This window comes from Leishmania donovani, chromosome 11 (genome assembly GCF_000227135.1).
Source record: "Leishmania donovani BPK282A1 complete genome, chromosome 11".
Lineage (NCBI taxonomy): Eukaryota > Euglenozoa > Kinetoplastea > Trypanosomatida > Trypanosomatidae > Leishmania > Leishmania donovani.
In genome coordinates this window covers 88,724-111,680 of record NC_018238.1, presented here as the reverse complement: position 1 = coordinate 111,680, position 22,957 = coordinate 88,724, and the positions used below count along the sequence as shown (strand labels likewise).

The following is a 22,957-nucleotide window of genomic DNA, read 5'->3' as shown; positions in this document are numbered from 1 at the left end:
CAGACCTGGCATACACAGCACGAGCCAAACACAGGAAGGAAAGAGACAGAGATAAGGGGGAGCGGGCGGGAGGGTGGGGAGCAGTTGAGGCCATCGGATGCGAAAAGACGCACACGAGGATGTTACACGTCCTCATTTCCCGCCTCCTGTCGGACAACAACGTTGTCATCGGAGGGCACACCGACGCCGCCCTCCGCACACGCGCCTGCACATATCGGCATAACGCAAAGGTACTCCCTGAGAAGAGCCGCACACCCACGCGTGAGGAAGACGCTCGACGGATAAGGCAACGTAGGGGAGGAGTGGCGGCGACACCGCCATTGCCACACAGCGCGATAAGTGTAGCCATCGGTCAAGAGTAAGGAAGGGCACTGCCTTTCTCCCCTTCGTGTGGCCGCTGGGGTGCGTTGCATCCAGGCAGTGTGCCCCCCCCCTCCCCCTTCCGCTGCATCCCCCTCCTCTTACGCGATGAGCAAGCGATGCGCTGACCCTCTCCACCGAGCGGCCCGCTCATTCTATGCCCGCTTCTCCATCCGCACGACATTGCCCATGAGCTGATCCAGCTCCTCTTGCAGGAAAATTGTCTCATCGTGCTTGCTCACCTTCACCGCGGGGTCCCGCGGTGGGGCATACGCCACGTTGAAGCCGTTCTTGCGCTGTGGGACGACAACCTTGCCGCTCTGCGCCAGTCGCTCAAGCTCTTCGGCTGCGAGGCTGCCGCCGCTGCTACTGGCACTGCTCTTTTTGCGGCCTTCGGTGTGTCTGCTCACGGAATCACCAACAAAGCCGACGCCGCCTGTGACGGCACCCCAGAGGGCACTGAGCCGCCCTGTCACGCGCAGTTCCCGCACTGGAGGCAACTCCTGCACCGGCGGCGAGGAGGCTGCCCTGTTGCTGCACTCCACCAGCTCGTTCACCTTGGATTCGATTGCCTCCAGGCGGGCCTGCAAGTGGGCCTCTTTCGCTGCCGATGTGCGGGACTGCTGGTAAAGCTCCACCACGAGCAATGTGCACAGCACTGTGTAGGCCACCAGCTCGATGAGAAGGTCAGCGCCCGCTGCAACGAGTCGATCCTCCGGGAAAGGAGCGAGAAACGTTTGGCGGAACACATCCCAAGCACTGCGAGACGGGTAGCGGATAAAGACACGGGCTACCTCGCCGACGGTGCGCGAGAGATCGAGAAAGACGGTGCTGTCGTATGTGTCCACCGCCCCACCCTTCGGCTGCGGACCGTAGACGACGCTCTGCAGAAGCGATCGCGACCGAGGTGTGACGGTTGCCGGCGTAGCAGCGGACTTCGCCGTTGTGGCTATGCTTGACTCTACGGCTTTGCCCGCCTGCGCCTTCGCCGCGGAGCTCGCTGCTGTGTTGGTGCCGCTACTCGATCCCGCCGTGTTGGGTGTCTCGCTGCTGCTTGCTGCTGTCGATGCCTTGCCCACCACATCCATGGCCACCTGCGCCGCGTTCTTTGCTGCAGTCGCACCCGCAGCCTGTGCCGCCTTGAGCTTCGCCTCCCGTTGCTTCTGTTCCTCAGCCCGTGTCCACTCTGCGATGACGCCGGAGAGGCCGAGCGAGACGCGGCCCAGCCCAATGCACACACAGTACGTCAGGGCGCGCTTCGTGTTCGCACGTGAGACGATCTGCTTCGCGACAGGGCGCGTCACCTGGCGGATGGCCAGGAAGACGAACTTAAACGCCGGCAGCGCCACCATCTCATCGGCGGCGGCGACGTTCCTAGCTTCACACCCGATGGCACTTTAGCGGCGATTGGCGGATCCGAACAGGAAAAGAAGAAAGCCTACAGGGTGGGTGGGGGCCGCGCGCGTCTCTCTGTGATGTTCTTGGAGGAGTCGCTGATGAACGCCGGCCGAGTGAGCGAGTTCCGTAGGTGTGCGGTGCGCTGTGCGTGCGACGGAGTTCGAGCAATCGTAATGGCGAGGGCGAGAGCAGATGGCGCAGATCGATGATACCGTAAAAAAAAAGAACGGAGCGGAACAGATTTGTGCTGACACACGCGCACGTGCTGATGGGCGTGGTGCTTTCATTTCGGGGGGGGCCGGGGTGGGTGGAGTAGGGGCCCCCTGCCTTGCTTTGGGCCGGTGCTCCGCATCCATCCGCTCAGACCCGTCCACGCATGCACGCGCGAGTCGACGCCTCGCAGGGAGGCGAGGGGTAGTGGTGCAGGGAGCACACACACACACACACACACGGGCAAGGTCAGAGAAGAGAGGCGGCGTTTTTTCCTGTTTTGGTTTTCAATGCTGGGCAGAGGGCCGTGCACGAGTTCGACCAAGCTTGACGAGGGATGGCGAGAGGGCGAGAGGTGGCAGCAGAGAGCACACGGGAGAGCACACCAAGGCGGCACGCACAGCAGATGCACACACACGCACACAAAGTGCTGCACATCTGAAAGGCAACGCCATCTTTCCCACCTTTTCTTTTTCGCATCGCTGAGAGGAGCTTCTTCTACCTCTGCTTTAGAATTCTTGTTTGCTCGTCATCCATGCACGGGCCTGCGCCCGTTTGCTCTCTTAGCCCTCTTTTCTTGCCGCCGCTGCCGCCGGCCCTCCCTCCCTCCCTCCCTTCCTTCTCTATGCCATCCATCACCATCGTTGCCACCTGCCCTGCCGTCTTTCGAGCCGTATTCGTATACGTCCCTCTTTTTGCCTTTTTCGCCGCCCTTCCACACGAGCACAAGCCGACATCCAAACGCCGATCGAGGCTTTAGGCGGATGCGGGCATCACTCAGACGAACACGCGCGCACACGCATCAGGAGGACACATCACGATGAGCATCAGCATGGAGGCAGAATAATAAGAAACTACACCACAACGAGAATGTAAAACAAGAACTCAGACAACAGAGCCACAGCACAACTGCACTCTCCCTCTTCCACCCCGCCACACTACCAACACCCTCACCTCTACCTTTACGCATCCAAAACAAACAAAAAAGAAACGCACGTACGCGATATCCGGCTCTTGCACACGGGCACACCGCTGTGCAGCCATCGAAAAGAGGGGCGGGGCGGGGCGGTAAGAAACGCCTAAAGAACATACAAGTGGGAGGAGGGGAAGAGAGGCGAGACGCCCGCACACGCACGCGCGCGCGCCTGTGCAGGAGATGTCGCTGGGCCGTACATACATGACGAAATAAACGAAAAAAAGAAACAAAAAGAAATGGAAAGCAACGCGACTTGTACCCGGTTTCGCAGCCGCGCCTCCCTCCCTCCCTCTCTCCCGCCCCCATCCGTCTTCACGGGAGGGAGGGAGGGAGGTGGGGGCCCGCAGGCATCACGAAAAGAGGGTGGTGGGATGGTCGGAGAAGAACCAACAACAGTGGAGCACGTACACAAACGCACAGACTTTGACACACACACACACACACACACACACACACACGGATTGAAGGAGATATGAGACGCGCGTGAGAGCGGCGAGCGAGGGAGTCGAAGAAGCTTGCAGCGGAATAGGTAAAGAGCGAGGGCGGCGCACGGGTGTGTGGGTGTCTGCGCCCACCTTCCCCACCCAAATACCACCAGCACACCCTCTTCCTCTCCCTATTTACACGGACGCCGCTCCATCTACAACGTCGTCGCTTTCCTTGCGTGCGCGCGAGTGCGTTTGTGTGTATCGGCCTTTTACTCAAGCTCCTCCATGGCTGTTTCATCATCCTGGCCTTCCGGGCGAGAGTCCTCCGTCCAGAGAGCGAGGTTGTCGCGCAGCAGCTGCATGATGAGAGCTGACTCCTTGTGCTGCTCCTCATCTAGCACCTCCGGATCGCTTAGGGCCTCCTCGAAGGCCTGGCGAGCGAGCTGGCAGCCCTTGTCGGGACTGCGCAGAATCTCGTAGTAGAAGACAGAGAAGTTGAGGGCGAGGCCGAGGCGGATTGGCGAGGTCGGCTTCAGCGAGGTTGTGAACTCGGACGCCTTCTTGTACGCCTCCAGGGCAAGGTTCTTCTGCGTATCTGAGCCGGACTCCACCTCCGCAAAGTAGCGGTGGTAGTCACCTTTGAGCTTGTAGTAGTACACCTTGCTCTCGTCGTTGTCGGCGGCTGGGATGAGGTACTTGTCCAGAAGCTCCAGAATGTCGGAGCAGATCTCCGCCAGCTCCTTCTCCACCTGATGCTGGAAGCCATTGAAGAGGCTCGCCGTCTTGCCCTTGTGGCTGTCCTCCTTGTGCGACATCGAGCTCATGCTGCGCCAGCAAGCGCGGCGGGCACTGATAATGTACTTGTAGGCGGCAGAGAGCAGGTTGCGCTCCTCGCTGGACAGCCGCGGGTTCATCTTGACAGCGCGCTTCATACAGAAGAGAATTTCATCGTGGCGCTCGCACTGCTCGGCGATCTTCGCCGTGTAGACAAGCTCCTCGCGCTTCTCCGGGACCTTGAAGACGTTGGTCATGGCGGATTGGATGGGGTGCGTCTGCGCGTTTCAGAGAAGACGGACACAGGCCGGCAGACGCAACGTATGCACGCACTTTAACGGTCGCTGAGCGGATCGCTAGAGGCTCTTAAGGAGGGCGGATAGGGTGGTGTTGGTGGTGGTGGCGGTGGCGAGAATGAGAAAAGGGGAAGCAAAAAAAAAGAGACGCAGTCGTGCATTCTGCGGCAGAGGACGTACGTGCGTTCAGGTGCGTGTGAAGGGAGACGGAGAAGGGCGGAGGGTTGATCGTTGATATGCATGCATGATGCAGAGGTCGAGGGGTGCATAGATGACGAGATCAAGAGTAAGGGAGAAGCTGTCAAGCAAGCAAAACGCTTCGAGGGGTTCCTCGTTATGGAGCACTGCCCGGAGCGATGCACTAGACCGAGTGGCCGCATGGAAGCATGTGCGCGTTGCGCTAGCCGTTTCTGACGGACGCACTGGCAGCCGCGCCACCCGCCGATGCACAAACGTACAGGCTAGACACGGTGATGTGGCGGGGAGAGGGAGTGGGCATGCAAGACACTGCGCCGTCTCCTCACCACGAGCGCTTTCTGTTTATTGAGGAGACGCCTTGCAATGATGCTGCAGTCTCTTGTAGCAGATGAATGAAGCAAGCAGAGCGGCGGAGGCCCTGCTGGGGGTTGGGACTAGAGACAAGGAGCCAACGAGAGGAGCACACATGACCGCACACACGGTGGCCGTAAGCGCGGCACACTGAACGTCTACCTGCTGCGGATTCGTTCTCTCTCTCTCCCCATCGCCGCGCCACCAAAGAGTTGTAGAAGAAAACGAAAAAAGGGGGCGGGGGTGGATCACTAGCACTGCCGCCGATCTCGTCACGTCCTTGCTCCACACGCTCCGTCGGCCGGGTATGGGGCGATGCGATTACCAAGGAGGAGAACCACCGGTGCTACGGCTGCTGCTGGCACTGCCGTCAACGGCAAGTGTGACTCAGGTGCGCCGCTGCGGCGCTTCTGAAGTTGCGGCACTGCCGCCACGTACGGAATTCGGTACTGGGACAACGACGACGGCATTGCGGCATTAGGCGCAAGTCTGGAGCGCGTGGTACTCGCCGTGTTCTGCGACGGAGCCGCCGCCGCCGCCGCGATGGATGGCTGCTGCTGCGGCGGCGACTGCGCGCGTGGCGACGGCGAGTCGCGTTGCCGCTTTGCCTTCACAGACGGCGTGACACGCACCCACCGCGTTGGATGGGGCTGCGCACACCAGCCTTGACACTCGAGACGGTGGGCACATGCGTCGGAAGCTGGGTGGCGAGGCGGTGCCGTGCGTAGCCACTCCTGGGCCTGGAGAAGCGCGAAAAAGCTCTCCTTCATTACGGAGGGTATCAGCCAATAGACGTCCCCCGACGTCGCTGCTCCTGGTGCGGCTGTGTCTGGCTCTGAGGAGACCGAGGCCGGCGTCATGCACCCTGCCGCGCCGCCCCCTTCCACGGACACTAGCGAGGAGGGCGCAAGCATGAAGCACAAACCGGTGGCATCGACGCGCATGATGAGTTCTCTCGTCTGCTGCGCATGGGGGGAGGTCGAAGATGGGTGCAGGGCACGGTTAATGACCGGCGATGCGTGTGCGTCAGGGCTGTGATGCCAGTGTACCACTTGCAGACAGTCCCCACTGCGCAGAGAGTACACCCCCCACATCGTCATTGGCATTGTGGTGTTGTTACTCAGCTGCTCTGAGAGAAGGTAGGCGACATAGTGACCCTCGCCGTTGCCATCCTCCCCGCATTGAGGACTGCAGGAAGTGACACCTGGTATGCATGGCAGGTGGGTGGCCGCCAGCACAGACGGAAGTCCGGCAGCACCGCTGGCTACACTCAAGCGGGCCAAGTGGGCCGGAGTGGGCGGGACAGAGTACAGGAGGCCTGACGTGCCTGAGCAGCACTGGTAACCAGAAGTGCCTGGCTGCTGCTGCTGCTTCTCGCTCTGCTTTTCCTGGGACATTTCTTCTCCGTGTGCTGATCGCAAGTTTGCTTCAGTGGGCGACTCAGCAGCAGCAGCGTTGCTGCACGTGCCGTTGATGGTCACCGGCGCACAGGATACAGCCCTGTCGCCGGTTGACAGCGTTGAAGAGAAGCCGGCATCGCAGTACTGCACAGCGGCGCCTTCATCAGCGCCACCAACAGGTACGAGTGCTGCGGCGACAGCCGCTGCTTCGGCTGCATTTTGCAGCTTGCGCGCTGGTGCCCTCCGCGCCTTCTTGTTCTGGCGCTTGCGCTTGTAAACCATCTGCGTGGTGGTGGTGGTGACCCCTACGCCAGCTGCTGTCTGCAGCTGTGGTGTGGCGTCGCCGAAGAATCGTTCTGTGACTGAGAAGAGCGGTGACGGTGCCGTGAACGCTGCTAGCAACCTAGTGCATCCCTGCAGCAGTGTAGAGAATGATGCGATGCGAGAGCGTATTGGTGCGCGTGCGTGCGCGGATGCCCTAGACGACGGTAGAAGAAGCGCAAAAAGGGAAGAGGAGGGATGAAGAGTGCTTTAAATGGCAGGGCGTTGCTTGTTGAGAACATGGCGCGCTCGCCACACACACACACACACACACACACACACACAGGTGCAGTTGCGCAAGCCTGGCTGGCATTGTGCAGGTGTGCACGGCAGCTACACACTAGCCCGATCGAAACACGCTCGTCCCTTGAAGGTCGAGCGGAGGGGGGAGGGAAGGGGGTGGATGAGGTGGCGCCGGGCGCCAGTACCCAGCAGGCACTCGTGCAGATGCGAGCGATGCATACACCCACTCGCCATCGCGTTGCCACGCTTCCCAGAGGGAGAGAGAACCGGGTGGCTTGCGATCCAGGGCTGCACGCCCCCACACGTTCGGCCTGTCCTGCGTTTGCGTCACAGACAGCTCCCCGCCACCAAGGGACGAAGAGGAGACAGGGGGAGGGCAAACCACCAGAAGATGCACGCACGTACACACAAGGGCGTGCGCATTGCACAGAAATACAACGGGTGGGGAGGGGGAGGGAGGGCGGAGGCATCACGGCAAACAGATGAACGAGAGAACTAAACACACACACACACACACACACACGCACACGCCGGCAGCGCATCAGCACCATACGCATCTGTACATGTATATACGCATGTGCGCGTGTTCGCGTGTGCGCGCACACACCATGCAAAGAGCGCGAGCGAGAAGGCGGGCGACGGAAGAGAAGGGCATTCGTTTCTTTCCCCCCTCTTTGCTGTACTGTGAGGGAGGAAGGGGTGAGGGGCGGAGTCGTCACACCTCAGCGACATCTAACTGCATACGCAGCAAAGACAGATACAGAAGGGGGGATGCACGGGAGCGACCAGGCGATAAAGCAGCACCCGCCACAACAAAAAGGGCTCACAGAGACACACGCACGAATAACACGCAACCTACACGACACGCGGAAAAAAAAAACAAAGAGGGTCGATTCAGGGGATAAACAGATCGAAGGAGAAGGAGGGAGGCATAAACAGAGGAATGCACATTGTCTACGCTGCCGTTACCGCATGCGCCTGCATGGCGCATCGCTGCGTCGTCACTGTTTTCCCTCGTCTCGGGCTCACCACACGTGCGGTTGCTGTGCATCTTTCGCCCGCTCCACTTCTGCGTGATGCCCAGCCATCGGACCCGTGCGTCTATATTGGATTGCCGCCAGAAAGTACACACATGCACGCACACACACACACACATATATATATATATATATATAAGCAGAACAGTGGTCGCGACTATCATGCGTACGCCCTGGTTGTCGCGACCTTATCTCTCTGCCTCTCCCTGTGTGCGTGTGTGTGTGTGTGTGGACGTGCATCTATGAAGAGAGAACAACTACACATGTATACATAGAGAATACCGAAAAGAAACAACGCCAAACCGTGGTCGCACACGCATACACGACTACACATGCGCAGGTGCAGCACAGCGGAGCACCACCACCTGCCATGGTATCAACAGCCCAAATACACGCGCACACCTCGAGAGAGAGAGAGCAATGGGGGATGTTGTGGAGGGAGGGGCGGGGGAGAACACGTGAGCCGACTGACCCTCCGCACCCCACTTCCGACTCTTTCCCGGCAGGCGCCACCGTCGTCATCCATAAAGATAAAGGGAGGCCTAAAACGTGTGCTCTTCGCCCATGGCAAGCGAGACGGCGGGCGACGCCGCTGCCGCGGCTGCTACGGAGGCTGCCATGACGCTGGCGGCACGCTCAACGTCGCAAGACTCGTCACCGTCCATCTCCTCCGCCTCCGCTCCGTCTCGCCTACTCGACGCATCAATGCTGCCACTCACGACCGCTGCTGCAGCTGACGCTGCGTGCGCAGAGCCTTTCGGAGCCGCTGGCCCCTTGCTATTCTTCCCGTTGCTCTTGGTGCGGTGTCGCGCGTCAGTCAGCTTCGCTACCCGCTCAACATGCCGCACCAGTTTACGCATGCGACGCGCTACGAGGACCGACTGCTGGATGGCGCTAAGGTGTTCTAGGTTGAAAGCCAGGTCATCAGTGTCGACCTCCCCCACCATGCCGGTACCGCCGCTACCGTGCCTGCCTACACGCACCATCACTCGACTACCGTCGCTTGTGCTCGTCATCTCGTGAGCTGAGAGCGCCTCATGGTCGTCCTCACCGTCGCTTCTACTACGAGACGCGAAGCTTCCCCCAGAGCGGTCGAGAGCACTGCCGTGTGCCTGCGGGCTGCCGCTCCCCGACACCATCAGCGGAGATATGCTGCCGCTCATAGACGTCACCCCCTCCAACAGGCGACGCAGCGAGGCGCCACGGCAACGAAGGTGGTAAATGGTGTCGTTGCATCGCTTCCATGCCGAGATAGGGTACTTGGCGATGTCAGCGACGGTCAACTGTAGCGCCCCACGCAGCGCCTTGTCGAAGTGGACGCACGTTTCGTTCGCCACTACCATACTTGCCGTGAAGCTCGACATGGACAGCTGCTCCGGGTTGCGCACGCGGCTCATGGCAACGTACAGCAGATGCTCACACGGCCACATGCGGGACAGCTCCAGGTGCACGCGACCCACCAGGGTGAGCCCCTGCACCTTGTGCACCGTGAAGGCGTAGGCTAAGGAGAGCGGCAGGGCGACGCTCGAAAGGCTGTAGAAGTGCGTGTTTGGCCCACCACCAACGGAGAACTCCCACGGTGGCACCGCGATTTTCTCGCCGCTGTAGAACTGGACGACGGGCACCATTGGCACTGGCATGCCGCACTCGGTGAAGCAGAACACGCGATAGCGGTCGACGCAGCGCCTCACAGACTCAGTCTTGATGTACTCGGGAAAGGACTCCTCCTTGCACTCCACAAAGTCTACGACGGTGCCGATGCTGCCGTTTACGAGGCTGTTCGAGAGGTTCGAACGCAGAAGAACGCGGCAACCCTTCTTGAGTGTCAGCGGCTGCGCGATCGGGTGCTTCGACATAACCTTGTGCAGGTAGTCTTCTGTCTCAGGCGTGTGCAGGCCGTCTCCGTTCGGGATGATCTCCGTCACCGTGGCTCCAAGCTCCAGGTCGTTCAGCAGGCCAGCAATCTCGAGGAATCGCTCCCGCATCGCGTCGCGCCACGCGACGGACTCGCCAGGTGGCAGCATGACGCGCATCACGTGACCGTCTTCGTACACACGGTAGAGCGAGAGGAGGGAGGCGCGGGGCAGGTCAAGGGTGGCCTGCAGTAGAGAGCGGGTGTGGCGGGCAAACTCGGCCTCGTTGAAATCCGGCGTCGTGCGCAGCAGCAGCGTCGCCGTCGTTTCGCACTGGAGGGAGGTGATGCCGGTCTCTGGCGTGAGCGTCAGCGGGTCCCCTGGCAGCTCCTGGAGCTGTCGCTCGTTGGCTGCATGCACCTCCTTGTTCGTCGGCAGCAGATTCACGGCGGAGTCGACCATGGTTCCCGGCGGCAGTAGCTGCACCGTCGTCTGGAGATCGCTCGGCACGATACCCAGACGCATGAGCTGCAGGTCGTTCGCGAACTGGGAGTTGGCGGTCTGCCGCACCTGCGTCTCGAGACGGATCTTCACAAAGTTCTTGTGGAAAACTGGTGAGCCAATGAGCGATTTTTCGTTGATGCAGCCGAGCTGGAGGAAGTCACCGCACAGGATGATCTGCACTCCGCCGAACGGCAGATCAGGCGTGCCGGCCTCCTCGCGCAGAACGCGGTCAAATTCCTCAAAGAGGCTTTGCGGGAACATGGACACCTCATCAATGATGATGACGTCGTAGTCGAGGATGATGCTGCGTCGCATGAACTCGCCACGGGAGGTGACGCCGAGGGCATGGTGGAAGGTCGAGCCGCCAATGTGGCACCCAGCTACGCCCGTAGTGGCGGTCATCGCAACGCGTAGGCGGTGGCCTTGCAGGCGACGCGCCACGGCACGCAGAAGCACTGTCTTGCCGGTGCCGGCGCTGCCGCCGATGTACAAGTGGTGCCCTCGCAGGGCGATATCGATGACGCGCTTCTGCTCGTCGTTGAGCTCGATCGCCTGATCCGGATCGTGCCCGCCGTTCATGCCTGCTTGCTCCGCCGCCGTCGTCTCCGCCATGGCGGCGTCCAGGTCGCTGTTCACCGCGGACACAACGGAGGTGTAGCGGCTGCGCATGACGCTGTTTGTCTTCACCTGGATCATCTGCTCGAGCGCCTTCGCCGGATCGCTTATGTTACTGTTCATAACCACCGCACTGATGACGCGGGCGACAGTGACGGGCCACTTCGTCGGCAGCGCCGACGTTCCGGCGCGTACCCGCTCGGCAAGCGCGTTCAGCACTTCTGGATGCTTCATGATCACCTGGCGCTGGTCGTTGACGCCAAAGCCGAGTTCGCGCAGGCATTGCATCGTCACCGACGTCTCGCTCGTCATGCGACCGGTGAGAGCGTTGTACACGAGAGTCGACTCCCTCGGCTCTGCAATGCTGGAGTCGCCTTTGCCTGGTTGGAGGAGTGACGAGAAGAAGGACTCCTCGTCAAGGCTCTCGCGGAACGCGTCGGCGGCGGGGTTCGCTGGCGCCACCGACGCCTCAGCGGCTGTGACGACTGCTGGTGTTGGTGTAGCCGTCTCCCGCTGCGTGCGTCGTCGGCCTGCTGACCTCTTCGGCTTCGCCATCACATCCGGCGTAGCTGCTACGTTGGTCTTCGGCCGCTCTTCTTCCCAAGCTGCTTTGCCGACCGATGGAGCGGACGAGCTCGCCGGTGTCGCGGTGGCACCGGCATGCCTGGAAGCCTCCACGGAAGCGCCGACGGCAGCAGCCGTCGGCGGTTCCACGAGCTTGGTAACCTGTGCCGTGAGGGGGGTTGCGTCAGGCATGTTCAAGGCTCTAGTTTCTGGAAAAGGTGCTGGTGCTGCTGGCATTGGTTCGGCAGAGCCCGCGAAGATCTTCTGCGCCACGGAGGCCACTGCTTGATCCAGAGCGGCGTCTGTTTCTGTGCGGGAGACATCGCTCACCGCCATCCTTGTGTCGGCGGCTGCTGTTGCGGAAGTGGACCGGCGTGTCTTGCGGCCCGGTGGTCGTCCACGCCTCTTGCCACCCTCCGGCTTTGGCGGCGTGGAGGAGGGGGAGGACTGCCACCGCATGCTGGTGAGCTGAGCGCTCACCAACGCACTGCGCGGCACCGCGGCAGCAGAGCCGCGGATCGTTGACGATGCGCACGCGTGGGCGGCGGCTGAGTGCAGAACCGCAGCACTGGTGCGAAGATGGGCGCAGACGGCGAGCTGCACGGCTTTCTGCCGCGCCGCAGAGGAGGACGACGTAAAGTAACGAAACATTTATTGTGGAGGCGAGCGAGAGCAGCGCCAGCAAGAATCCGTTCGTGATGTGCCCCTACACACGGTCAGCGAGGAGGGGTGAGTGGGGCTGGGCGAGCGGCCAAAACACCGGAACAAAATGGAAAGCACACCACGAACAGCGAGCACACGAGACGAGAGGAGGAGGAGGGCCGAGAGAGGCCTGAGCGTCTGTGCGATCCGCGTGAGACGGAGAGGACAGAGGAGATGCGGAAGAAACCGAAACAAAAGGAGAACAGCGAAAAGAAGAGAGGAGAGCGCACCCACACACACGCTTGTTTCGAAGGAAGCAACGGGATGATGGGCGGTGTGGCAAGGTGCGGACTGGGTGCGCGCGTGCGGTTGTGCGTGTGCGAGAAAGAGAGAGGGGAGGGGGGAGGGGGGAGGGAGGAGGAGAATCAAGATCTATGAAGGTGTGCGGGGAGTTCGGAAAGAAGGAAGGAAAACAAAACACAAGGAAGGGCGCCTGTTTACAAACAGAAGGAAGAGCTTGACACGCCTGGGAGAGAGTGGGGAGAGGTGTGCGTGTGTGTGTGTGCGTGCGTGTGTGTGTGGTACTATGAAAAATGTACAACGACCAACACTGGAGCGAGACACCAGGAGAGCGGAAAAATGAGTCAAAGTAAGGGAACCAAGAACAGGAAGATGCAACGGAATACCACCGCGCAACCGACAGAGACGACGATCTGAGTGAGAGGGATGCGAAGGGTTGGCGCGGAAGGTGAGGACCAGGAGAGGTCGCGCCGAGGATGGTAGACCGCAATGTATCGGAGAACCAAAGAAGAAGCAAAGGAAAGAAAGATGTGTACAGGAGAAGTTACGGAGATGTGCTCTATGAATGGCGTGCGTGTAGAAACAAGTAACACCAAACAACACACGGGTGGTGTGTGGTGGTTGGTGGGTGGTGCAGCCGTGTGGCAGGACAGAAGTGCGAAAAAAAAACGACACAACGACAGTTGTGGATAGAGAGAAAGAGAAGCGAGTCTCTAGGAGCGCAAGAGAAGAGCGTGTGCGTCGGCGGGTGGGACGAGGAGACGTGAGGGGCGGTGTGTGTGTATTTGTGTGTGTGGAGGCGAACAACAGGGTGGCGGTTGTCGTGATCTCCGCTGCTCTCTTGTCACTTCTTCCTCGCACTCGTTTAGTTCCGTTCACGCTCCCGCTTGCCCAGCCGCTTGTCTTCTCGTGTGGTTACCGCTGCAGCTCACTTGTAGATGATGCGCTGGTGCGTGTGTAGGTACCAAATACCACAGAGGAGACCGGCAGCGCACACACAGACGCACTCGGTCACGCAGGCGCACGTGCTCGAGCACCGAAGGCCAAAGAGAGAAAGAGGAAGGAAGACAGCGGAGACGCCGAGAGGCGGGGAGGGGGAGATGAAAGATGCCAAAAAGGCGGGGTGAGGTGGGTGGGTGGGAGGGTGGCAGGCGCCAATCTAAGTAAAGGCCTTCCAGCACCACAAGCACGCACACATACACACACTCGCAATGTACGAAGCAAAAAAAAAGAAGGATCACAGTATATAGAGAGATATATACAGAGAATCTAGTGTAGGTTACACGTTACGGGCCTCTGTGATGGCACCGGCGTGACAAGCGTGTGGATGCGTGACGGAGTGAATGGGGAGTGGGGTGGGGAGATCGGAGGAGGAGAAGTATAAGGAGGAGGCAATGCGGTAGAGAGGGCGTGCCATGACGCGAATGCTGTGGGCGAGGCGAGAAGGGGCAGAGCCACCGACGGCTCCGGTGCATGTTCTTTGCCACCCCCCTTTCTCTCCTTGCTCCCCTCGAGGCGTGTGATCGTCGGCAGACGAGCGACGGTGTGCGTGTGCGTGCGTGCTCGCTCTCTCGCACAGACCGACCGACGTGACCGCATGCGTCTCTTTGTTCCTCGCTGCGTACACGAGTGGTTTGCTTGTGGGTCGATTTTCACTTCCTTTTAGGAGGTAACAGACTGCAAGCCAATGGGAGCGGGCCGGTGGCGGCGGCGGTGATGGTGGAGAGGGCTGGGCTTCTGCATCGAGTCGCCCATCAACAGGCATACAGTGCACGCATACAGATATCTGTGTGTGCTGGTGCCCCCGCAGCCTCCTCACATGTACCGGCCAAAACAGTGAACATCAGACTCAGACATACTTCGGGGAATGCGGGATCGCCTATGACCCGCTGAATCGGTGTCGGCATATCGGCCCTCTCGCTTCTCACACCATCGGGGAACCAGCAACGGCGCCCAGCTTGCCGGGGGTGCTACGACGCTTGCGGTGCGCGGCCGACGCCCTCACCCGCTGCTTTAGCATCTTCTCCTCCAGGAGTCGTATTTCTGCGCGGATGTCGCCTTTACTCGCCTCACTCTGCAGCCTCTGCTGGCGCTTCTTCACGTACGCCTCGAGGCGCTTCCTCAGCACCGTCTTCTTGCGTCGGTCCACTGAGCGCCGCCAGGTCGCCGCCACCATGTACGGCGCGATTCGCGCCTGGGTCACCGGCGGCAGGCTGTCATCGAATAGCAGGCAGTCCGCCGCCGCACGCACTAGGCTGGGGTGAAAAGAGGATACCGACAGCTGCTCCGGGTTGCGCACGCGGCTCATGGCAACGTACAGCAGATGCTCACACGGCCACATGCGGGACAGCTCCAGGTGCACGCGACCCACCAGGGTGAGCCCCTGCACCTTGTGCACCGTGAAGGCGTAGGCTAAGGAGAGCGGCAGGGCGATGATCCCCATGCTGTAGAAGTGCGTGTTGGGCAGCCCTCCAACAAAGTGCGTCACTGGCGGGATCACCTCCTGCCGCCCGTTGAAGTCCAATACCGGCGCCAGTGGCACGTCGAAGCCCTGCTCGTACTTCAAGTAGTCGGCGTACTGCAAGATGGATTCCTCCCGCTGCGCGTTGCCAACGATGTAACGCGGAAGCTGGTCAATTTCCAGCTTGCGAAAGGCCACAACGGTGCCCAGGCTTCCGTTCACGAGCCCCGGGGCAAGGTTGGTGCGGAGCATCACGCGAGCGCCAATCTTCAGCCCCAGTGGCCGGGCAAGCGGGGTGCGTTGGGCGTACTGCGAGAGAGTGAACTCGTCCTGCTCCGTGTGCATGCCGTCTGCGTGAACGAGGACGTCGCGGACCCGTACGCCGTTGTCGATGCTTTCAAGATGACGATCCAGCTCACTCAGGTACAGCAAGAACTCCTGCGCCTCTTCCTTGTCCATCGTCGGCGGCAGACGCACCCGGAGGGCCAAGGCGTCGACGAAGAGGGGATACAACACAATGCTGCGCTCGCTGAGGCTGGGGTGCAGGAGCCACGCGCCGTCACTGAAGTTTGCCGACGCTGCCGCGGTGCTGGAGGACGCCGCGGCATCCTTTTCGCGACGCGCCAGTCGCGCTGACAAGCGAGACGACGGCTGCGACGACGCACGCTGCCCGTGTGTGTAGAACGCGGCGAGGTACCGCCGTATCTCCAGCGCGAACGTCTTCATGTTCAGCTTCGGTGGCGCATGGATGCGCAGCACATACGTCGGAGACCAGGTGCCCACGAGGGATGGGGGCAGGAGCTGAGGCGCAAAGGTGATGAGATCCCCTTCCAACCTGTCCAGCTGCTCCGTGTTGGTCGCGTCGACCTCGCGATTCGTCGGCAACAGGTTCACGGCGCCGTCCACGAATGCAGCCACGCTGTCGCGGCGCCTCACTTGTGGGAACGGACTCACAGGCGTGGTCGCCGCCGCGGACTGAGTCCGAAGGCTCTCATCGGCAGCGTTGGAGGTCGCCACTGTCTCCGTGTGAGGGTCTATGGAGGGCTCGCTGGTTGCGGTGGACAGGACCTGCTGCAGCTGAGCCTGCTGGCGCTCACGAAGCTCAGACGCTGCATGGTGCTCGGCCACCACCTGCTCTCGTGACATGAACCGCACCGATTTCGGTAGGTCCAGTGGCACCATTCCGCGCCGAAGCTGCTGCAGCTGGGCGGCAAAGTGCAGGTCGCGGTTCTGCCGCACCGCCGTGCGCAACTTCAGCTGAACGAAGTTGCGGCGGAAGACAGTGGACGTGATGAGCGGCTGCGCGTGAATGGCGCCGAGCTGCAGAAAGTCGCCACTCAGTATCATCTGCACACCGCCGAAGGGGAGGTTGATGTTGTTGGCGCGGCGCAGGTGCACCTCCAGCGACTCGAAGAGATCTCGTGAAAGCATCGACACCTCATCAATGATAACGACGTCGTAGCTGCTCAAGTCCTTGCGACGCGTGAACTCGCCGAGAGGGCTGATACCGAGACAGTGATGCAGCGTGCACCCGCCGATCTGAGAGCCGGCAATGCCAGTCGTCCCCGTGACAGCCACAGCCAGCCCTTCACGAACAAGCTGCTGCTTGATGACACGGAGCAGCACCGACTTGCCCGTGCCAGCGCCGCCACCGATGTACGTATGATGTCCCTGCATGACCAGCTGCACGACGGCTTGCTGCTCTGTGTTAAGGTCCTGAAGGGTGAGGAGCTTATCATCGATGCTCTCCATCATACTAGGCTGTGCAGTGGTCGCCTCTACAGCCGCTGATGGTGTTTGCTCCGACTCTGTCGTCTCTCCGCATACAAGACCAGGCTTCTGCCGCTGCAGGTGGGATCGGCTGTACTGCAACTTCAGCAGCCCAGACACTCGCTCCACGGGGTCCTCGACGGTCGCATCGCTCAGGAGACGCTCAATCTGTTGATAAAGGGGGCCGCGCGACCAGAACTTTGGCCAGGAGACACGGTGGGCACGCAGCTCGCCAGCGAGGTTCCGCAGTGCCTCGCCGTCCGTCACGCAGAGCTCACGCGTGGCTCGGTCGACGCCGATGCCCATCAGTGCCAGTGTGCGGATGCTCATCGATCCAGCCTTGGCGACACGGCGCGTAAAAATGTTGTAGACGAGTGCGCCCGACTCCACCGCTGGCGCAGTCGTGCTATCCCTCTTCGGTGCCCTGAGCAAGGCGGTAGCGACTTCGTGACAAGGTGCCGGCAGCGCACCGCCAACGGTTCCATCTGCACCCTCGTCTGGGTTGAGGGGGGCTGCAGACTGGGCGGCAGGAGGCGGTGCCTCGGCTTCCATCGTTGCCGCGTCGTTCTCACGACTCAGAGGCGCCTCTGACGGGTGCTCTGCATCCGTGAGGCGGTCTCCGTCTGTGTCAGCATGAATCGAGGAGGCGGCGGCGGCCGCCTTGCCGCGCTTCGCCTTCTTGTTGCGCGGTCGGTGCCACTGCTGCTTGCGGATGGCTCGAGAAACGTCGGCGTAAAGCTCAGCAGTCAGCGCCTCCTGCAAGCTCGTGTCTTCCTCGGCGTCGATGCTCTGCTGCGATGCTGATGCCATAAATGCTGCCGTTGCCGGTTCAAAGCCCTTGGCGACCATCGCTGCCACATGGCCCGCGCTCGGCGGCGCTTCGCCGATTGCCGCCTCCGCGTCGCTGAAGGCGGCATCGTGCGTTCGATGGCGAAGCCACTCCGTGTACTTGGCGGCAGCGGACGGCGCGAGTGCCTCAGTAAGTTGGTCCTTGATGTGCGTGTTCGACTCGAGCAGGGCCTCGTCCATGAGCGGCGCGTCGGAGGCCTGGGCCAGCCACTCCACTGGGTCCAATATGAGCTGGCGAGTGCGCTTATCGGCTGTCCGCACAGCATCACCGACAGAGGCGGCAGGTGCGACGGGCAGGGCATCGTCGCTGATACAATCTTCCACGTCTTCGATGTCCTTTTCAACAGCGCCGTACGCCTGATCATCCCAGTTGTCTTTCGAAACGCCTTCCTGATGTGCTGGTGATGCTGCCGCCGCGGAGGCGTCGCCATCGAGCTGTTGATGCCTCTCCTCGTTGATCGCGCGCCCCTCTCCCTGTTCGCCACCTAGATCAAAGGCAGAGATGCTGTCCATGTCGAACTCTTCGAGAAGCGCGTCGTCATTGCACACCAACGCAGGCGATGCAGCGACATCTGTGTGTGGATCGCCTAATTTGGCCGCTTCCGCATCCCCGCGTGGCGCGAGTGAGCGCGCTGCCGCAGGTGCGGCCTCGAGTGCAACTGGCTTAAGCGTTTTGTGTGAGGTGCGTTTCCGTAAACTGCCGCGTGCCGCCGGCACGCCGCACTCGTCTACGGCACGCCAACGAAGATCGACTGTGATCGTTGGTGCCGCTGCTTCTGGCTCCGCTGCTGTAATCGCAGCGGCGGCGTGCCGGCGCGCGTGTGGGTTGGCGCGCTGAAAGTCGGGCCGGAAGAGGAGCGGCACGTACGCCTCTTCCTCGGCCCCTGCCGAACTGCGTAGACAATCGTGACGGCTAGACGCATCCAGAGCCGATGACGCTGCAGCGGGCACTGCTGCCCCCTCCTGAGCACTGATCTCCATCGGCAAGTCCGCGGCGTGTGCACTCGCGCACCTGCCGCCGGCCGAGACACCTGCCGTCTGTTGTAGTCGGCGAAGCAGCTCGCTGAGCAGAGATGGGCGCTCCTCCTTCGCGTCCCCATACTCGGACGGAGCCGCTTCGCTCGATGGCGCGGGCCCACATTCAGCACGTGGTGACAAATCACCGCCACTCGGAGGCTCCCTGGACTGCGAGTGGTACCACCGCCGTGCTGCTGTGTGCCGCGTTACGTGCACTGCCGCCACAGTCAGCTGCGCGAGCTGCCGTTGTCTTCTTTTGCAGTGGAGTGGCTCTACCACCGATGACGCTACAGCGATGTACGCTCCCCTGGCGCAGTACGAGCCACCGCCGCCTCTCCACCGCCCCTTGTCCCGTGTCTTCGCCTTCACCATCAGCTGTGTACACTTTTCTGCAGAACGCACGGGGGAAGCTGGCGATGCTGAGGGAGGTGGGGAGGATGAAGGAAGAGAAACAAGAGGTATACACGACGGCGCAGCGACACACTTGGACACTGGTGCCATAACAGCACCACGAGCACGGGGACACACAGGTGCAGCAGTGAGGTGGCGATGAGACGCGAGGAGCACTTGTAGGTATCCCATACTGTTACGCTTTTTATGAGGGCCGTCGTATGCATGTAGCAGTGCTGTGCACTGGTGCCCGCTTTCGTCTGATGTTGTACTTCTCTCCCCCCGTAATAACCGAACAGATCGAGAGCACGACCGCACACGCTACAGCACGCAACCGAGAGACTATGTATGCCAATATAAATGGATGCACGCACACCGACACAGTGCACAACACGCTGATGAAGGCGGCGGCGGCTCAATCGTGATTGGGGAGAAGGAGATGCAGCAAGACGGGCCAGCCAAACCACCGCAGCAGGCTTAAGCACACGTGTGCCTTCCGCTTTACGGCTCTTGCTCACCAAACTCTCTCTCTGTGACGACCTTCTTTCGCCTTCCGTGTTCAACGCGTCGATGTGACGCGCCCCTCTTTTCCTGCGCGGCAGCTGTGTGATCGTCTTCTGCCGTTCCTCGCCGCCTCGTGTAACCTTCTGCTCGTCTATCTATCCTCCTTTACGCCTCCCGCTCTTCCTCGCACCCACTGCGTCAAGCAGCGGTGCTGCCGTGTGGAGTGCGTGAACGCACCGGCACACGCGCACACGCACGGCTACGCCGGCTGTGCTCGATGAGAGGGAGTGGCAACAATAGTAAGAATAAAGGAGATCTACGCACACGTGCACGCACACGCACACACAGACAGACAGACACGCACAGAGGAGAGATAAGATGTATATATAGAGATATGTGTATGTGTATATGTATGCATGCATGTATTTATGCGCGTGTGTGTATGTGTGTATGTGTGTGTGTGTGTGCGACTTGCGCTCTTATGAAGTTATATGCACGACCTGTATGCGGTGATGATGATGTGCCGTCGAGTGGGCTGCTCGACATGAACACCCAGACACACGCGCTCCTGCGTATGCGTATACAAACGTGTATGTGTATGCGTGTATGTATGTGTGGTCCATCCACACGGACACCTGCGGGGCATATAACAAACCCGAGACGGTAATCACGAAATACATGCAGAGAAGGGGCAGCAGGGCAGGACGAGGTGTGGCGTGGGCGCCCCTCTTCATCGAGAAAAAGAAGCGAGCCCACTCCTCACCGATCTCGCGCACGCTTCTCTCCCTTTCTCCTCCGCGCCCTCTCCCTCTTGCCTTTCAGTGATGGCCAGTACTGCAAGAAAAGCGTGTGTGTACACGTGTGGCGCCTTTCACTTCGTGTCTGTGTGAGATGCGCGTGTGAAAGCCTCTCCTCCGCCTCCGCCTTCAGCTACCGTCACGGCTGTGGCTGATCAATGACGAGTTGCCCGACTCTCCAGAAAAGACGGCCACGCCCACGCTGCGCAGCGGTGCTGTCTCTCCAGCTTGCCTTCACAAGCGCAAGTAGACAAACACCAAGTGATGCCCTCACACCCTGGCAGCGAAGCAGGCGTGATGTCAAGTGCTGAGCCGCCACAGCCCCGGGTGAAGTGTAGGATGAGGTTCCTTCCACTCTCCGACGCCTCTGCTCGCCCTCTTTCCGTCCGGAGAGGACCTCCCCGTCCTCCCCCCCGCGCAATCGTCACCACCGTCACCGGTGCGCGCCACTCCTCCACTCCACCGAGCGCCGGCCAACGAGGTACGTGCGCAGCACCACTACAACGATGTGATGTCGGCGCAGGTCACCGACAGAGGGAAGGATCCACAAGCGGGATCGGCTGCAGTTGAACGAAAAGTAGAGCGGCAGCTGCGCTGTACCTTAGCATGATCGCTGTGCGGGTGCGCGCGCGTGTCTATGTGCGTATTAACCGATAACGCCGTGATCGACACGCGAGAGCGAGGTGTAGTGCGAGAAGAGAAACGGGTCGGGCCCGAGTGTGACCGCAACGGCGGCACAGGACTTGATGACAAGCGGTCGTTGAATGTGCGATAGTTGCTCCCGCTGAGCTGCGAAGGCAATTCAGGCCACTCAACTCGCGCGCACGAGGACCGGTGTACGCGAAAGAGAGTGTGCGAGTGATAGAGAGCAGGCGTGAAGGGGCAGGGGCAAGCAAACCTACTGCAGAGCGTGAGCGAAGAAGAGGCGCAGATGTGGAAGAAGAGGCTACGGTATTCTGTCGTCCGTAGTCGCACACGTCTGAAGATGTTGGTGGGAGAAGTGGCAGTGCGGCGCGAGAGTTGAAGAGGCCGAGGAAAGGCCGAGGACGAAGAGAAGAGGTAAGCGGGCATGAAAGTGTTTGGCGCACACGCGCTCGCTTGGCATACACCCTTCTTCCTCTTGCTTCGAAGGAGCATGGGCGACGCGCACGCAGACAGGGACACGGCACACTGCACTCAGGACTTTCCAACGTGTGCGCCTGTGCCTGGTGGGGTGCCGCCTCTCTGGATCCGTGGCCGCGCTTGACATGATGAAGTGGCCATAGTGGGAGACCGTGGGCATCGGCGAACTCGAGAGCCTACAACAAACAACACACATTTTCTCTTTGCACCGTTCGGAGTGCGACGGTGACACGCCGCCTGCGGGTGTGTGGGTGGGCGGGTGCAGACATCTCTAGTCGTGCTCTTGACAACGATGATGGGCGATGCAGCGGGCTTTTCTGTGCCAACGATAGCGACAGGAGGCCCTTGCGCTGATGGCGCCAGCGACAGGGGGGGGGGCGGACGGCATCTGTGGCAGCTTATCGAAGTCCGCGAGGTAGGTGGCATAGATGGTGCGAGGCGAAAAGAGAGCCTCTGGGGTGTAAAGCCATCGATGGCGCCGTTTTGTAGTCTTGGCCTCGCCCTCCTCGGTGCGCATCTGCACGCCGAGGCGGCCATGGCGCGCCGCGACGTTGCTCCAGGAGGCGTGAGGGCTTGTGGCGACGGGCTTGGGGAGGGGGCCCGTGGCTCAAAATGAAAGGCATCTTTGCGCCATCCGCTAAATGGCCAGCGCCTCTCTCGGTGCTGGCGTACATGCGTGTGCGTGTATCGGGGAGTAGATGATGAGCAAGGGAAGAACGGTAGATGGGAAGAGATGGCAGTGAGCGTCTGTGCTGGGCTGCTGATGCATCACTCTCTGATGACAGCCGCCGTTCGCACACTACCTCGCTGCGTCGCAGTGGACCGGCCACGACACAGCACAGGACCGGGTGCATGAGGCGGGAGGCAGGTGATACGTGGCGCACAACGGCCACCACCTCTGCGGCAGCGCAGTTCTCCTCTCCCACACTCTCTGTGGCGTGTATAGATATACATTGAGAGAAAGGTGGTGCACACTGGCAGACACGACGCGACCCTGTTGCTGCTACTCACCCTTCACGTGCAGCCCTTTGGGGGGGGGGGAGGTCGCGTGGAATGGAGAGACGTCCTGCATGGCGATCACTGTCGCCTCGCTTACGTGCGTCTTGCCAGAGCGTATGTACATGCATGCCGCAGATAATGACGACATGACGAGGGAGGGGAGAAGGCACAGCCGACACGTAGCACCGCACCTGCATCAAGAAGCGAACCCAGAGAGCGAGAGCAACACCGTGCAGGACTGACCTGTCAGATAGAAGGAGGGGGGTGTCCACAGAGTGACACGAGCAAGATAGATAAAGGGTTCCAAGGAGTGGTGGTGGTGGGAGGGTGGGGGCAACATTGATCACGCACACAGACACGTCCGCACACAACGCACTCACTCATGGCGGAGGCGATCCGCTGTACATGGGCAGCAACAACAACAGTAACAACAACAGAGGAAACATGAACAGTACAGCCAAACACCAACATGCACACACACACAAGCGCCCACGCACACTCTTTGTGTCCTTGCGTGACTTTACTGCAGACGCGAGCGAGCCCTTACTTCCTGTCCTTCCCATTCATGCCCGCAGCCG

The 22,957-nt window shown here is 60.8% G+C and overlaps 5 protein-coding genes across 5 annotated transcripts; all 5 read right to left on the bottom strand.

Annotated features, from left to right (window-relative positions):
- Nucleotides 1-515: 515 nt before the first annotated feature.
- On the bottom strand, nucleotides 516-1,712 carry LDBPK_110360 (hypothetical protein, conserved; the record flags this gene model as incomplete). Its single annotated transcript, XM_003858965.1, has 1 exon — nucleotides 516-1,712. One exon carries the CDS (start codon nucleotides 1,710-1,712, stop codon nucleotides 516-518), a length of 1,197 nt encoding a protein of 398 aa, XP_003859013.1.
- A 1,929-nt stretch (nucleotides 1,713-3,641) lies between these two features.
- LDBPK_110350 (14-3-3 protein, putative) lies at nucleotides 3,642-4,403 on the bottom strand (the record flags this gene model as incomplete). The annotated part of the gene is made up of 1 exon (XM_003858964.1): nucleotides 3,642-4,403. The coding sequence occupies one exon, from the start codon at nucleotides 4,401-4,403 to the stop codon at nucleotides 3,642-3,644; it is 762 nt and encodes a 253-aa protein (XP_003859012.1).
- Nucleotides 4,404-5,263: 860 nt separating this feature from the next.
- On the bottom strand, nucleotides 5,264-6,673 carry LDBPK_110340 (hypothetical protein, unknown function; the record flags this gene model as incomplete). The annotated part of the gene is made up of 1 exon (XM_003858963.1): nucleotides 5,264-6,673. One exon carries the CDS (start codon nucleotides 6,671-6,673, stop codon nucleotides 5,264-5,266), a length of 1,410 nt encoding a protein of 469 aa, XP_003859011.1.
- A 1,861-nt stretch (nucleotides 6,674-8,534) lies between these two features.
- LDBPK_110330 (PIF1 helicase-like protein, putative) lies at nucleotides 8,535-11,519 on the bottom strand (the record flags this gene model as incomplete). The annotated part of the gene is made up of 1 exon (XM_003858962.1): nucleotides 8,535-11,519. One exon carries the CDS (start codon nucleotides 11,517-11,519, stop codon nucleotides 8,535-8,537), a length of 2,985 nt encoding a protein of 994 aa, XP_003859010.1.
- A 2,875-nt stretch (nucleotides 11,520-14,394) lies between these two features.
- LDBPK_110320 (PIF1 helicase-like protein, putative) lies at nucleotides 14,395-18,939 on the bottom strand (the record flags this gene model as incomplete). The annotated part of the gene is made up of 1 exon (XM_003858961.1): nucleotides 14,395-18,939. The coding sequence occupies one exon, from the start codon at nucleotides 18,937-18,939 to the stop codon at nucleotides 14,395-14,397; it is 4,545 nt and encodes a 1,514-aa protein (XP_003859009.1).
- Between the last annotated feature and the right edge of the window lie 4,018 nt (nucleotides 18,940-22,957).